This window comes from Polyodon spathula, chromosome 31, assembly GCF_017654505.1.
Source record: "Polyodon spathula isolate WHYD16114869_AA chromosome 31, ASM1765450v1, whole genome shotgun sequence".
In the NCBI taxonomy this organism is placed as follows: domain Eukaryota; kingdom Metazoa; phylum Chordata; class Actinopteri; order Acipenseriformes; family Polyodontidae; genus Polyodon; species Polyodon spathula.
The window spans coordinates 2966951-2985565 of NC_054564.1; the positions used below are offsets into that span (position 1 = coordinate 2966951).

The following is an 18615-nucleotide window of genomic DNA, read 5'->3' on the forward strand; positions in this document are numbered from 1 at the left end:
ATGTACTGAGTCCAGAAACACTTTGCTTGTGTTGGGAAAAGCTGCTCTTCCACTGTAATATTCTGTCCTGGTTTGTAGCAGAGAATGCTATTGTCAGTGAAGCGGGTCAAAATTTCAGATGACAGGGCAAATTTATCATTTTGAAGTTGGGCGCTTCTGGTTTGGTTAAGATCAAAATGCAGCAATCACAAAATTTCACAAAACGATTCCGTGACATTGTCTGAGAAAAAAAGCAACTCCCCACTTACTGATCCAGAAACTGTACAGTGACAGGCTTCTGGCACCAAATGCTCCACAGGCATATACTAGTGCAATACTAGCTTCTAATTCCTCCAAGGGCATTGACCAGGAATCATCTTGTAGTTGTCAGTGGGCTTCTGCTTCAGTGCAACATTGTATGTATTGAAATGTCAATCAACAGGCGAAAAGCACGCAATATTGCATTTTGCATATGCCGTGGGTCCTGGAACTCGCAAACTCGTAAGTACCTGCTGTCACTAAAGGCCAGCACCAACCCGGACAGTGCTGCACTACTGTGCTCTAATAAACTATATTTCACCACTTGCACATTAGCACCCACTCTGGACTTGTGATCGTGTTTGTGTGTCTTTGTGTGTTTATTATTTCAGGACTGTAACCCGTGGTTTAAACTGTGTAATACATATTGAGTGTATTGCCTGGGATTATTATTTGCGGCCGCCAACACAACCTGGATTACAAATAAATAATTGTTTGGACCGTGAACTTTGTTATTTGTTATCTGTTTACGCATTGCATCACCTCTACACCGGCGCACTGTAAACCACATTGCCACAATGAGAATGTAATTATTAAAGTCGAAAAATATAATGTCCTTTATGATGCCAGTGTTCATGGTTATAAAGACAATAAAACAAAGGATGCCCCATAGCAAGAAATAGCAGAACAATTGAAAAATTATTGTATGTCTATCTCTATTTCACCTTAATTTTAGTCAAAGTGACGGGGAGCACCAGCTGGTTTCGTATTTCTATAAAATAAAGCTTCTTTGTTTTAATAATGTTGAGCAATAATAATAATCACATTAGCTGTTTAACAAGCTGGTGGTATTCCCTGAACTGTTTCCTTTGTTTTAGTGTGTGTGTGTATCACAAAGACGGCTGCAGTGGGTGACGTCAGACCAGAAACAGGAACCAACACAGAACACAGGTTTGGAAATGATGAAGGCGCTGATGCGCTGTTTAATAATTAAACAGACAGAAAATAAAAGGTTTGTAACAAAAACACTGACACCAAAACAGAACACGGCACTTGAGCCAAAATAAATATACAAACAAAACAGACTAACACTAAACATACAGACAAACGAGTGGACGAACAGACAAACACGGTGAGTTAAATTAATTTACTTTTACTTGTCTTTTTGTTTTCTCCTTCTCCCCACCTGTTCTCCACTCACCGAACACACAACCCTGAGTGAGTGAAAACATGCTGCTTTTATGCAGCTGTACCAAGACTCGATTGCTAATCAATCATTCAATTGGAGTCTCGGTACAACTGCACATGAATTAATAAAGTGCAATTACCCGTGCTCACATATTATTACATTTTATCTGCATGTGAAGTGATGTGCAATTCTCCTGCCTAAATACAAATATACTTTGTGTAAACACTCATGTGCATAACCCATATGCCATGTACCAAATACAATGCACCAACATTAACACACTACACGCAACATACAACACAGTAAAACACACAGGGGCAAGGCAACACTGCCACATGTTTTTTGTGTTTTATTTATTTTATTTCGTCTCCACAAAAGGAGCAAAGAGAGTCTTTTCTTTTCATAAGTAGCGACATCATTTTGTTGTACTCGTGGGTATTTGTGTTGTTCACTTTGCTCTCGGTGTGCATACTTTGTTTTGTGAAAACACAAATAAATGTGGAATTGCCAAGTTAAAAAAAAACAAAGACTTCAGTTACATGTATTTTTTCACAGATTTATTTGTTAGAACTGTTAGCAAATGTTGACTTGCCAAGTATAAACAAAATATTGAAATTTATTGATTTATTTCTTAGAAACACAGTTTTAACATGTCAGCTAAACGTTCACTCACTAAGTGAGATGTTGAATGTGAGATACACTTATGTATTTAGCTAAATCTGGACTTTTTGTGATTAAGGAAAAAATATGTGATTTAAACGATTGGGGGAAAAAAAACACCTGTTAAAATGTAAAGTTAATTCTGACATTTTATGTTTTATGTGTCTGGGGTGTGTGTGGGGGTGTGTGTGTGTAAAAAGTTTGTGCACCCATGCCTTGGAATGAATTATGGGATGCTCTGCCTTTCTAGGGAAGCTGGAACCATTACAGTTTGCAAGTCAAGACAAAAAAATGCACTTTTATAAAACGTCTTTCTTATCTTAGTGGGTTTTAATGTAACTTTAAAATGACTGCTTTTGTATTATTATGCGTATACTGTTATTTAAATAGTCTGATTGTTGCAGCTGTATGCGTGACATGCTATACAAATGCATTGTGCTCTGTTCTTTTTTTTTCTGTACTGTACAGTGCTTTGCGATACTTTTGTATAAAAGCGCTATATAAATGCAATAAATAAATAAATAAATAAATAAATAGTCTTCATAAAAGTACAATCTGTTGATGTGCAATTCAAATTGGGTGGTTCTTCATTATTCTGATGCAGCAAATTGCCAAACCCTATTATAATAAACATCTAGATATGACAAACATTTCTCCAGGTCCCAGGGGTGCGTTATCGTGACATTAGCCTAAATTTACATATAAGAAGAGCTGTCAGACCGGTGTGTACATTTATACAATAACACCTGTTTCTTTAATGCTCACGTACCCCTTAAAAAGAGTGTTTGGAAGTGGAAATAGAAACAGGTGTTATTTACAAATCAGAGGTCTGTCAAGTAGACGGTACCGATATGCAAGTTTTCGGTACTTCGCTCCATTTCTGATTGCAGAGTTTAATTTGAATTGGCATGGAATTACCACCTTGAAGTAAAAACACACAAGTGACACAAATGACAGGCTTGTTTTTGATTTAAACACTTCCACCTCTGTGTTTTGGTGTGGGGAAATGTCTTCACACAAGGTTTGGTCAATATGATGTCATCAGGTACATATTACAGTTCAGGGGCTATGCGTGCACATACAGGGCCAAGTTTAGGTCTGTGCTCAAGTGTAAATGGGAGCTCAAGTGATAAGAATCGTTTAATCTGATTAACCCTAAGCCAGCTCAGGTCTGAGTTGTAAGTGTAAACGCACCTTTAGAAATAGTGGCTGATAACTCAATATGTTTAAGACTGATGCACTTCAAAAAAATATTATAATATTTAATTAAACATGTGTCTTACCCTCCACCACCAATGTAACCTTGCGTGTATCAATGCCCGGCATTTTCTTCACTTTGCACTGGTAGGTTGATGTGTCTCCAAGTTCCAGGTCTGTTATGGAAATAGAGGCATCACCCAATGCTGGGTTCTTATCTGTGAAGTTCAAACGTTTGCTGAGATCTTGGCTGCCGTAATGAAACACCTCACCCCCAGAAAACCCCAGGATCTGGAGAAGGAATCAATAATGCAACATTAATAATTATTAATCAGAACTGTCACCCACCACTCAAAATCTCATTTTATAGGCACTGCTGCTACATAGATTGATTGGATTATTGAAAAAAGCACTGGGCTCTTGTTTAACAAGCTCATAGTTTTTGACTGTGTATTAGTTAGAGTTAACTATGTCAACTCCTTTTAAGATTTTTAAGGCTTCAATCATGTCTTCCCTAATCCTTCTTTGTTCCAGGCTGAATAGATTCAGTTATTTCAGCTTGCCTTCACAACTTAATCCTGTAAGAACTGGGATTAGCCTGGTTGATCGTTGTTGGACTCTCTTGAGGGCCCAGTACTGTAATGACCAGCATTGGACACAATACTCACCAGTGCATTATACAACCTCATCACTGGACTTGTATACTACAGTTTTCAGACATTTATGGATAAAATAATTGTCTCAGTATTGGAGAAACATTGTAAAAACGGAAGAGGAGGGTAAACAATCATATTTGAAGCTATCTCTATAAACTAATACAGTGCTCCCTAGTTATAAGAGAACTCTTTATAATGTTATTACACTAGCACTTGTATTCTCTTTATAAGGCAGAACACAAATTGCATGGTCTCCTACCTATGGCACTCGACTACAGCTTTATAGGTTAAGCACTGTACAGGGTTATTAGACTAATGTACACACGTACCAAATCATTGACTTTTCTACACCTAATGCCATAGCCAAGCATTCTGGTACATTAGTAATTGTTACATTAGTAACAAATATTAACCCAATGGCACTGACTGTCGTGCTGCAAAAGGTACAGCTAAACAGTAATAAATTTGTCCAGGGAGAGACGTAGCATCACCATAGTAGTCAAATGACTGCACCATTTTATGGGGTGACATTTTTAGTTTATGTGATCTGGTTTGTAGTGTCATCCTTTGTTTTCTGTGTTGGTTAGATCTACAAAGCTAAAAGAGTACCCTTGATTTGTAATAGCAAGAAGATATAGGGTCGATTTAAACTAATTTTAATTAATTGAATCAAGTTTTCAGTTCATGAATCACTTTTATAAACCATGTTTTACTGATAAATTACAGATTTTTTTACACAGTTTTTAACCAATGAGTATTATATCAGGTACTAATTATTCTGTAAATTATTATTAGCTGATTAAAACTTGATTATTTGTGTCCTCAAAAGAGGTAAAAAGTAGGTTTATAGTAACTGAGTGTAGGTAAATGAAAGAAAAAGTAAGAGCTTTTTTTGATCGATGTCTTTCCTTCTCCCCTTCTCCCCCCCCCACCTCTCTTCCCCACCTCTCTCTCACCTGCTCATCTTTCTGCGTTGTATCTGGGTTCATGTTCGACCACTCAATGTCCAGCTCTCCCCTATCTGTGACATCAGCGATGAAAGTACATCCCAGAACTACTGTCCCACCCCGGGCTTTGCGGACTGTCTGTGGCCCAATAGAGGTCACCTTCATTGCCACAGTGATATCTGCAGATGGGGAGACAAATACACTCAAAAATCAAAAATCTGCTGTCCCACTTTGAAACCCAAGTAAGTGCCCTGAAAGAGTTTGTAGCTATACCTGCATTCATATACCCACAGCAAGCATTCACATACCCACAGCATGCATTCACATACCCACAGCATGCATTCACATACCCACAGCATGCATTCACACACCCACAGCATGCATTCACACACCCACAGCATGCATTCACACACCCACAGCATGCATTCACACACCCACAGCATGCATTCACACACCCACAGCATGCATTCACACACCCACAGCATGCATTCACACACCCACAGCATGCATTCACATACCCACAGCATGCATTCACATACCCACAGCATGCATTCACATACCCACAGCATGCATTCACACACCCACAGCATGCATTCACACACCCACAGCATGCATTCACACACCCACAGCATGCATTCACACACCCACAGCATGCATTCACACACCCACAGCATGCATTCACACACCCACAGCATGCATTCACACACCCACAGCATGCATTCACACACCCACAGCATGCATTCACACACCCACAGCATGCATTCACACACCCACAGCATGCATTCACACACCCACAGCATGCATTCACACACCCACAGCATGCATTCACACACCCACAGCATGCATTCACACACCCACAGCATGCATTCACATACCCACAGCATGCATTCACATACCCACAGCATGCATTCACACACCCACAGCATGCATTCACACACCCACAGCATGCATTCACACACCCACAGCATGCATTCACACACCCACAGCATGCATTCACACACCCACAGCATGCATTCACACACCCACAGCATGCATTCACATACCCACAGCATGCATTCACACACCCACAGCATGCATTCACATACCCACAGCAATAATAAATACAGTAAATATACCTGCATTCACATACCTACAGCAAGTTAGTAGTAAAGGCTGTAACTATAACTGCATTCACATACCTACAGCAAGTTGGTAATTAAGTAATTTAGTGACAAAACTATGGTTTCATTTTTCTAGAACTTAAAACAAAAACGTTAGTAAGATAAATTAATGAATATTCAACTGTATTTAGTATCTACTCCTCCGCCCTGCTTTTTGCTATAATGTTATCTGAGTTTCTGTTATTATTTCCTCCCTTGTTTAGGGGCAGGGTGTGGTAAAAATTGTTCTGACATTTAACAACAATGCCCTAAAATTGTGAATGGAATGTCTGAATGTGCAAAAACATGCCTGATCTCTCAGTCATCTGGCATGAAAACAGGTGGGGTTTTCAATCTAGTGGTGCACAAACACACAGAAACATTCACCTACACACACATACAAACACACAGAAACATTCACCTATACACACATACAAACACACAGAAACATTCACCACACACACACAAACACACAGAAACATTCACCTACACACACATACAAACACAGAAACATGCACCTACACACACATACAAACACACAGAAACATTCACCTACACACACATACAAACACACAGAAACATTCACCTACACACACATACAAACACACAGAAACATTCACCTACACACACATACAAACACACAGAAACATTCACCTACACACACATACAAACACACAGAAACATTCACCTACACACACATACAAACACACAGAAACATTCACCTACACACACATACAAACACACAGAAACATTCACCTACACACACATACAAACACACAGAAACATTCACCTACACATGCATACAAACACACAGAAACATTCACCTACACACACATACAAACACACAGAAACATTCACCTACACACACATACAAACACACAGAAACATTCACCTACACACACATACAAACACACAGAAACATTCACCTACACACACATACAAACACCAGAAACATTCACCTACACACACATACAAACATGCAGAAACATTCACCTACACACACATACAAACACACAGAAACATTCACCTACACACACATACAAATACACAGAAACATTCACCTACACACACATACAAACACAGAGAAACATTCACCTACACACACATACAAACACACAGAAACATTCACCTACACACACATAGAAATACACAGAAACATTAATCTACACGCACATACAAACACACAGAAACATTCACCTCGACACACACACAAATACACAGAAACATTCACCTACACACGCATACAAACACACAGAAACATTCACCTACACACACATACAAACACACAGAAACATTCACCTACACACACATACAAACACACAGAAACATTCATCTACACACACATACAAACACACAGAAACATTCACCTACACACACATACAAACACACAGAAACATTCACCTACACACACATACAAACACACAGAAACATTCACCTACACACACATACAAACACACAGAAACATTCACCTACACACACATACAAACACAGAGAAACATTCACCTACACACACATACAAACACAGAAACATTCACCTACACACACATACAAATACACAGAAACATTAATGTACACACACATACAAACACACAGAAACATTAATCTACACGCACATACAAACACACAGAAACATTCACCTACACACACATACAAACACACAGAAACATTCACCTACACACACATACAAACACACAGAAACATTCACCTACACACACATACAAACACACAGAAACATTCACCTACACACACATACAAACACACAGAAACATTCACCTACACACACATACAAACACACAGAAACATTCACCACACACACATACAAACACACAGAAACATTCACCTACACACACATACAAACACACAGAAACATTTACCTACACACACATACAAACACACAGAAACATTCACCTACACACACATACAAACACAGAGAAACATTAATCTACACACATATACAAACACATAGAAACAAACCTACACACACATACAAATACACAGAAACATTAATCTACACACACATACAAACACAGAGAAACATACAGAAACATTCACCTACACACACATACAAACACACAGAAACATTCACCTACACACACATACAAACACACAGAAACATTAATCTACACACACTACCCTTGTTTAGAAACATTCACCTACACACACATACAAACACACAGAAACATTCACCTACACACACATACAAATACACAGAAACATTAATGTACACACACATACAAACACACAGAAACTAATCTACACGCACATACAAACACACAGAAACATTCACCTACACACACACACAAACACACAGAAACATTCACCTACACACACATACAAACACACAGAAACATTCACCTACACACACATACAAACACAGAGAAACATTCACCTACACACACATACAAACACACAGAAACATTCACCTACACACACATACAAACACACAGAAACATTCACCTACACACACATACAAATACACAGAAACATTCACCTACACACACATACAAACACACAGAAACATTCACCTACACACACATACAAACACACAGAAACATTCACCTACACACACATACAAACACACAGAAACATTCACCTACACACACATACAAACACACAGAAACATTCACCTACACACACATACAAACACAGAGAAACATTCACCTACACACACATACAAACACACAGAAACATTCACCTACACACACATACAAACACACAGAAACATTCACCTACACACACATACAAACACACAGAAACATTCACCTACACACACATACAAACACACAGAAACATTAACCTACACACACATACAAACACACAGAAACATTAATCTACACACACATACAAACACACAGAAACATTAATCTACACACACATACAAACACAGAGAAACATTAATCTACACACACATACAAACACACAGAAACATTAATCTACACACACATACAAACACAGAGAAACATTCACCTACACACACATACAAACACAGAGAAACATTCACCTACACACACATACAAACACACAGAAACATTCACCTACACACACATACAAACACACAGAAACATTCACCTACACACACATACAAACACACAGAAACATTCACCTACACACACATACAAACACACAGAAACATTCACCTACACACACATACAAACACACAGAAACATTCACCTACACACACATACAAACACACAGAAACATTCACCTACACACACATACAAATACACAGAAACATTCACCTACACACACATACAAACACACATAATTGGTAGCACTGTACCCAAAGTATTATGACTGATACGTTATTGATTAGTTATTAATAGTAATATTAATTAATAAAAGTCACGTCACAAAGCGCTTCACATGAATAAAAAACATTGACAAATATTATTTAATAAAATAATGCAAGCAAAGCAATAAAAACAAAAGAAACACAGAACAATAAAACAAGCCAGAGAATAAAAGGAAATTCATTTTATTTCAATTCAATTTTAATCTTCTTTTAAAAGGAGTGACATTTGTGCTTCCTTTACAGAGCTAGGCAGATCATTCCAGAGTTTTGGGTCCCTATACTTGAATGCTCTAGCACCTTATACCTGAATGCTCTAGCACCCTCTACCTGAATGCTCTAGCACCCTGTACCTGAATGCTCTAGCACCCTATACCTGAATGCTCTAGTACCCTCTACCTGAATGCTCTAGCACCCTCTACCTGAATGCTCTAGCACCCTCTACCTGAATGCTCTAGCACCCTATACCTGAATGCTCTAGCACCCTATACCTGAATGCTCTAGTACCCTATACCTGAATGCTCTAGCACCCTCTACCTGAATGCTCTAGCACCCCCTACCTGAATGCTCTAGCACCCTATAACTGAATGCTCTAGCACCCTTTTTTTACTTGTATTTGTGGGACAGTAAGCAGCTTGACATTCTGTGATCTGAGTGGACATCTAGGAATGGTATTAAAAGCCATTTAGCCTTATAAGTTAAAAGCACCACCTTAAAATCTATCCTGAATCGGACCGGAAGCCAGTACAGAGATGCTAGCACAGGAGTAATATGATCTTATCTCTTAGTCCCGGTTCAAATTCGAGCTGCAGCATTTTGTATAGGTTGCAGTTGAAATATAACGTGGCTGAGTACCAGAGAATAGGGGATTACAATAATCAATTCTAGAGGATACAAAAGAATGCATCAATCTCCCAGTATCTGAGTAGGAAAAATACTTCTCAATTTGGCGATATTTCTTAGATGATAAAAAATGTTAGTAATGTTCCTGATGTGTGTCTAAAAAGAAAGATTTGGGTTGAAGGTCACAGCCAGATTTCTCATTTCGTCTGTAAATTCATGAGAGAAGCCACCAAGGAGTAAATCGCACATATTACTTTGTTGCTTCTGAGATCCCAGAATCATCACTTCTGTTTTATCTGCATTTAGCATTAAAAAGTTTTCAAGCATCATTTTTTTTATGTCATCAAGACAGGTGTCACCCTGTTTCAGGGATAAATATAGCTGTGTATCATCAGTGTAACAATGAAAATTAACCCCATAGCTACGCATAATATTGCCCAGAGGCAGCATAGATAAAGAAAACAGATTTGCAGCCTGTTCGAAACCAAGACAGAGCACAACCTGACAGTCCTACCAGATTTTCAAGGCCATCAATTGAAACAGAATGATCAAGTGTCAGATGCAACACTTAAGTCTAATAGTATAAGAACCAAAGGTGTGCCCGTGTCAGAGCATAACAACACATCATTAATTCTAATGCTGTCTCAGTGTTATGACAAGGCCGAAACCCAGCCTGAAATTTCTCATATTATAACAATAATAATCTTTATTTATAGCGCGCCTTTCATGCCGCAAGATTCAAGGCGCTGCACACAGGTTAAAATAAACAACAATTACAATGACAAATATTATAAAAGCACTAACTAACAAAAGGAAAAAAATACACTCATAAAATGATAAATACATAAAAACATACAAATAAATAAAACAATTAAAATAACCATGACATGTCAGAATAAAATCAGAAGGCTAAATTATAGAAATAAGTCTTAAGCCTTGATTTAAAAGTAGCCACTGTGGGCGAACCCCTGACGCGCTTGGGCAGAGAGTTCCACAGTGCAGAGCTCGAACACAAAAAGCAGCCTCTTCTTTCTTCCTAAACCTTTCCCTTGGAGCACAGAGCAGGCCACTATCAACTGACGTCAATGCACACTGAGGCAAATAGAGAGACAACAACTCTGACAAGTAATCTGATGCTGTTCCATTTAGTGCTTTAAACATAATGTGGTGGATTAAGATTTATTGGGGCCCTGGGCACAAAGAAAATTGGAGGCCCCCACACCCTATTAAAAACATGAATGTAGCAAATGCATTAATAAATAGACCCGTTAAATGTTTACACATTAATAATAAAGCAAATCAGCTTCATGTAAGGTCTCAGGTGCTCCCAATTTATCTGCAGATTGTTTTCGTTTTTGGGTATGTCAGAGCACTTTGATAATTTTGTGAAACAGTTGTGCAGTGTTTTTAGCACCATTTTCAAAATTATGGAACTCGTCTCGCAGGGAGGCCACAAATAATTCAAGAGATTGTAATAACTGCTTATTCAAGTCAATGTTGCTTTTCTGTAACTGCAAACTGGTCATTTAAACCTTAAGAACAATGTCCCAAAATCGTGCCATAAAGGTGGTTTCCAATAGTTTCATCTTGCTCTGAAGGGAAGCAGCTTCCAGTTGGGTGTCATGTGACTAGTACATATCTTTTGACAGGTCTTCTAGGGCTTGCTGAATTGTATTGCATTGTAGTGACACAGAGCTTTGTGGAATCTGCATGACTGCTCCATCTTGTGTCTGACAGACTTTTGAGTGTCAAAAATGACTGGCTACCCTCATTACAGAAAACCTTTTTCCAGCGATATGTGGACACTGAGCAGAAAGCATATAGTGACTGTAGAAACCAGAAAAAATGTATAGCATTTGAACAGCTGTTGTTAATACTGTTAACTCCCACTAAATTTAAAAAGTCAACAGCACAAGGAACATAATGAATAAGTGGGTTTAGTCATTTGTGCCTGCAGACCATCATTGTATCACCCGGCATATTGCTGGCATTGTCATTTGATTGTCCACTGCAATTAGAGATGTCCAAACCCAAGTTGTTCACCATTGCAAGTACACATTCAGCAAGGCTAGCAACTGTATGATTCTCTAGTGGCTCAAACCCAATAAATCATTCTACAATTTTCCCCTCAGAATTGACCAATCTGAATACAAAAGTCAACTGATCAACATGCAATAAATCTGGTGTCGAATCCACAATCACTGAGGTCTACACAAGAAGAAGCTGACACTTGCATGCTGGTGCACGCACTGCAGAGACAGAGTCAAAGGCTATAGTAATTACTGGTGAAGACACAGATGTGCTGATACTGTGCCTTGGCATTGTGAGTGACATACCTTGCTACATGTACCTGAAGTGTGGAACACAGAACTGTACCAGGGTCCTTGACATTGGCAAACTGGCAAGTTCAGTGGGAGGCAGTGTATTTAATGCCCTAATTGGATTATATGCCTTCATAGGCTGTGACACTGTGAACGCTCTTGGAGGTTGTGGGAATTTGAGTGCCCTGAAACAGCTGAGAAAGGATAAGACCTACCAGGATTCCATCAGTCAACTTGGCCAGTCATGGGAAGTCTCTCCATAACTGTTTGAAGACACAGCAGTTCACCTCTACATGCCGACTACCTGCACCAGTGCAGTCAATGAACTGCGCTATCAACCTTTCTGTGCCAAGCGAGGAGAAGTGGAATCCAGTCAGCTTCCACCATGCAAAGACTGTCTCTTAATGCATTCACCCATTTGGAGGCATTGTCTTCAGAACCAACCAATTGTACCAGACCCAGAAGAGTGTGGTTGGACGACAGTTGACGAATGCAATCTTGTCATTGAGTGGATGCATGCACCACCAGCTCCAGATGCAGTTTTGGAGCTGCTGTCATGCAAGTGTGTGTTCCTGTAAATTGCCAAGCTGCACGTGGACTGACCTGCACTGACATGGGCAAGCTGCAGACATGCAGTAACTAGGGAAAAAAGACAGAGGTTTCAGTCAAACTGGGGGACTCTGAGGATGATGGCCTTGCCTATGGGAGTGATCATGAAAATGAAAATGTTGCATAGCTCAGCAGGAATTAGCTTAATTTTTTTTATAAAATTTATGCACCACATATACTTGAATAACAGGGGAATGGGATAAAGTGAAAAAAGAAGTGTGATAGCAATGCTTATGGTTGAATTATAACAAAATAAATCCAATAGTGTTGGAAAAATGGCAAAATGTCATATTTAAATGACCACAGTTCAGTTCCAAGACTTTTTTGATGACATTTAATAGTTTGATCATGTCAATACATGTGTTCCCTTGGCCAAGGTGCAGTGATATCACTGTGTAACAATTTTTTATTTTTTTTGGTTCCTGGGTAGTAAGTGTTATTTCCTAATTGCTTATGCCTCAAAAGTATAGAAAATGGCTATTATTCCCCACAAACTTTGCTTTTGTGACCAGGACAGTGATTTTTTGAAATGTACCTATTTTCCAGAACATTCCAGATCGATTCAGTGCTGAGTAAACTTGAAGTAACTTCTAGAACTTTCCAGTAATATAAATAGTAGTATAAATACAGGGGCCTTAAGCCCACCAGTTCAGTTTAGTTCCAGCTGCCTAAGTGGATACATATCTGCATTTTTCTGAGATGGCATCAAGATGCTGCAATGGTGGCATTCCTGATGGGTCTCCAAGGCGCTTTTACCAAGTTTCCCTGCTATCTTTGCCTTTGGGACAGCAGGGACACCAAGGCGCACTACCACAGGCGGGACTGGCCACAGCGGACCGAGTTCTCTGTGGGGAGGAACAACGTCAAGTGGGAGCCACTGGTGGACCCCCGGAAGGCGCTGATGCCACCACTGCACATCAAATTGGGCCTTATGAAACAATTTGTCAGAGCTCTAGATAAGGAGTCGGCAGCCTTCAAGTACCTTCAAGACTTCTTCCCTAAGCTGTCTGAGGCAAAGGTCAAAGCCGGTGTCTTCGTCAGACCACAGATAAAGAAGATCGTGGAGTGCAATGAATTCCCCAAGAAGCTCACTAGTAAGGAGAAAGCGGCTTGGAACAGCTTTGTCGCAGTGGTTCGGGGCTTCCTGGGCAATCACAAGGCCGAAAACTATGTGGAGCTGGTTGAGACTCTGGTGAAGAACTACAGCACAATGGGCTGTAGGATGTCCCTCAAAGTCCATATCCTTGATGCTCATCTTGATAAATTCAAGGAGAACATGGGAGCGTACTCGGAGGAGCAAGGCAAGCGCTTCCACCAGGATATACTGGACTTTGAACGCCGCTACCAAGGACAGTATAACGAGAACATGATGGGAGATTACATTTGGGGGCTGATTCATGAAAGTGATTTACAGTGGAATCATAAATCTCGAAAAACTACTCACTTCTAAATCTTTTGTAGTCATTTTTGAATTACTTTAGTATAAATACATGTTAATTTGGATTCATATGTTGTTTTTTTCTGACTTTATATGAACGAAAAGACACAAATTCGCCAGTTTTCACATTGGAAATAGGTACATTTCAAAATATCACTCCTGGTCACAAAAGCAAAGTTTGTGGGGAATAATAGCCATTTTCTATACTTTTGAGGCATAAGCAATTAGGAAATAACACTTACTACCCTGGAACAAAAATTGTGTTACATAGTGTATTCAGAAAAGTCAGACTGATCATTTCATACATTTTCATACATCATAATGCCTATCCAATTGTAAAAAAGTCACTCTGAGAGGGGATATGTTCAGATGCTGTAAACTAATACTAAGCTGCCACTCTGCCATGGTTATCATTTCAAAATATAATCCATAGACATAGATCTTAACAAAAATCACAATGAGAATTTGCCACCTCAGGTGGTACCGATATCTGGTCTGGCCCATGAACAATATGTGGTGATCCGAGATTCTTAAGGATCATTTTAAATCACTGTCTAAAAGCAAAAAAAAATCTATGAAACAATATAATTATCTCTGGCCCTCTCCTCTTAGTTAGGAGGGGAAGTGAAGCCTTTAGTAGACTTTTCTCTCTGAATCGCTGGCTATCTAAATGGTGTGCCTTAGAGAACCTAGGCTTCGTTGACAATTGGGATAGTTTTTAGGAAAGACTGGGGCTCTTTAAAAGACATGATCTGCACTCAAACAGGAAAGGCTCATTCATATTAACACAAAACAGAGAATTAATGTAATAATGCATGACATCATAATTTTACATGCATCCCTATCTCTTCAGTTCAATCACTCCCTGCCCACATAAGCACAGCATTACTTGGTATGTTATTTGGTGAATCAACTCACAAACCTCAGCTTTGTACCCAAACTACGTCCAGAATGCTTCCTTGAAGTAATATCAGTCCCCATTATCAATTTCCTGCCTTCTTCCGGGGTTCATGCTCTGAGAATCTAATTCAAATTAATATTTCAGCTAGTGACAAGCCTATTAGTCCTTCATCGACCCTCTCTGTCAAGCATTATTAAACAGAAGGTCTCTGAATAATAAATCTCTCCTAATCAACAACTTTATTTTGGAATCAAATATAAATATTGTAGCCGTAGTTGAGAGCTGGTTGAAGCAGGAGGATAATATAACCCTAGAGGCTTTTCTTTCTTTCAGAAAGCATGTCCTGTGGGTTGTGGTGGTGGCATTGCCACGATTTTTGGCAAAGAATTTGATCTTTAAAATGAGACGACAGAAGGTTATTCATCATTTGAAATTCTATCCTTTGTTGTTTGTGATCCAACCCCTGTTCATCCTCCTATATCCAACTCTGTTTTTATCATTTTGTGAACGTTTATCAACACTAGCTGTCAAGTACGACAGGATTATGATGGTAGATTATTTTAATATACATGCTGATGTTAACCTAGATCTCTTGGAAAATATGTTATATTATTACTTGATTCTGTTGGCATGTCTCTGGCCCGACCCATATCCATGGCCACACATTGGATTTAGTTATCATGCTTGGTGTTGACCTCCAGAACCTGCATATTTCTGATCTCGCAGTTTCAGATCACTTTGCTATAATTTTTTAACTATTAATACCAAATTCAATAATACTTTCACAAAAACTCAATCTCTCAATTCCAACACCACTGCTAAATCCTAGAAGTATTGTCAACCTCAGCCTTTATTTAGCCAGCATCAGTCGATGTACTTGTTAATAACTATAACATAACTCTACGTAATATCTTGGATACCATTGCATCTATTAAAACTAGTGTTTTCTAAAAAATGCTCACCATGGTTCAATGATACATCACGTATATTTAAGCAAACATGTGGTAAATTTGACCAAAAATGGAAAAACACCAAACTACAGGTTTTGTATCTTGCTTGGAAAGTGTGCTGAAATATAAGGCTGTGCTGTCCTCAGCTAGATCAGCCTATTACCCAGCCCTTAAGAAACAAATAAAGATAACCCTCGATTTCTCTTTGATACAACAGCTAAACTAACAAATAAGCAGAATGAGCCTTTGTAAGTACCCGATTACCAGCATGCAGCAATGATTTTATTAATCATTTTAATAGGAAAATTAGCAATATAAGAAATCAGATTTTTGGATAGTGCACCCAGCTTAGAGCATTCATCCTCTAACATTAAAAATATTACTTCCTCAGGTCCTGCTGCCCCATGCCAATCTTTTGTAGCCTTTTGTCTGATTAACCAGTCAGATTTAACTGACTTGGTTATTAAGACAAAATCAACTACCTGTGTTTCAGATCCTGTTCCCACAATATTATTTACAGAAGCATTCTATGATTGATACTACCGTTTTAACAACTCCCTCTCATCTGGTTTTGTTCCAAATTCGTTTAAGGTTGCTGTGGTACAAACCCTGCTTAAAATACTTATCTAAAGTCTTAGAGAGCGTAGTAGCAAACCAGCTTAATTCATTTCTTGCCATACATAATGTTTATGAGACATTTCAGTCAGGTTTTTTGCCCAGGTCATAGTACTGAAACTGCCCTTATAAGAGTGGTAAATGATGTGCTACTATCTTCAGATATGGGTCTCCCCTCAGTTCTTATTCTTTTAGATGTAAGTGCACCGTTTGACTCTATTGATCATTCAATTTTGATTGAACGTCTTGAGAACTTCACAGGACTGTCTGGAAGTGTTCTGTCTTGGTTTAAATCCTGTTTCTCAAATGGTCACAATAAGTTAAAATTAGGGATGACTCCTCTTTTCTATCTGAAGCCACATGTGGGTCCTGCAGGGCTCTGTTCTAGGACTGATTTTGTTTTCTTTATATATATACTACCCTTGGGCAATATTGTTCACAGACATGTTGTAAACTTTCATTTATATGCCGATGACACTCAACTATACCTATCTCTGAAACCAGGTGACACTGCAACCGTAAATATTTTGACTACATGCCTCACTGACATTAAGCTATGGATGTCAAAAAACGTCCTATGTTAAACTCAGATAAAACAGAGGTAACGTTGCTAGGTTCACAAAAACAATTAAGTAAGACCAACCTTTGTGCATCTACTCGAAACATCTTCCCTTTTGCACTGAAGGCTGAAATTAGACTCTTGGGTATACTTTTTGACCCAGTTCTTTCTTTCAAAATATTAAGAGAGTAACTAAAGTGTCTTTCTTTCATCTTAGAAATATTTCCAAAATAAAACGTTCTCTTTCACTGCAAGACGCAGAGAGACTGACGTATGCCTTTGTAACATCTAGAATTAATTATTGTAATTGTCTATTCTCTGGCATTCCAAGTCAAGTTTTATCCCGTTTGCAACTTGTACAAAATGCTGCTGCCAGGATTTTAACTAAAACAAAGAGCTGGAAAAACAGCATATAATTTCAAAGGTTGATTTTAGTGAATGGGCTGCTCCTTTAGTATGTGTTCCAAAACAGGACTGTAGTGTACGCATTTACAGGGATTACAAGGTTACCATAAATCCGTGGTTAGAGGTGGACCAATACCCAATTCCAAGAACCAGAGGTCTAACTAAATTCTCAAAGTTAGATCTCTCCCAAGCTTACCAGCAGGTGGAGCCGAACGAAAACTCAAAGAAATACTTAACAATAAACACGCCACTGGGATTGTTTAAGTATAACCGACTACCGTATAGAGTAGCTGGCGCCCCCGATGCTTTTCAGCAAATTATGGACCAGATCTTGCAGGGTCTGGAAGGGGTCATCTGTTATTTGGACGACATACTGATAATGGGGAAAAATGACAAGGAACACCTGGTAAACCTGGAAATGGTGCAGTCTAGGTTAGAAAGTCATGGCATACGGCTTAAAGAAGCCAAATGTAGTTTCTTCCAGGATTCAGTAAAATATCTTGGGCATGAAATAAATGTGCAGGGAATTAGTCCCATCACTGAGAAAACAGAAGCTATTGTTGGAGCATCTGTTCCCAAGAATTTGCCAGATTGTAGATCGTTCCTGGGCCTTCTAAATTACTACGGGAAGTTTTTTTTCCGAATTTGTCCACACTGATT

The 18615-nt window shown here is 38.9% G+C and overlaps 1 protein-coding gene across 4 annotated transcripts in view; it reads right to left on the reverse strand.

The window, feature by feature from the left end:
• Positions 1 to 18615, reverse strand: part of vsig8b (V-set and immunoglobulin domain containing 8b) — a 63790-nt gene that overhangs the window by 14654 nt on the left and 30521 nt on the right. For all 4 annotated transcript variants that reach the window (XM_041233371.1, XM_041233374.1, XM_041233373.1 and 1 more), the window contains 2 exons: positions 4896 to 5065; positions 3370 to 3574 (listed from right to left, as the gene is read on the reverse strand). In XM_041233371.1, the coding sequence (XP_041089305.1) occupies positions 3370 to 3574; positions 4896 to 5065 (375 nt within the window). The remainder of the gene's footprint in view (positions 1 to 3369; positions 3575 to 4895; positions 5066 to 18615) is intronic.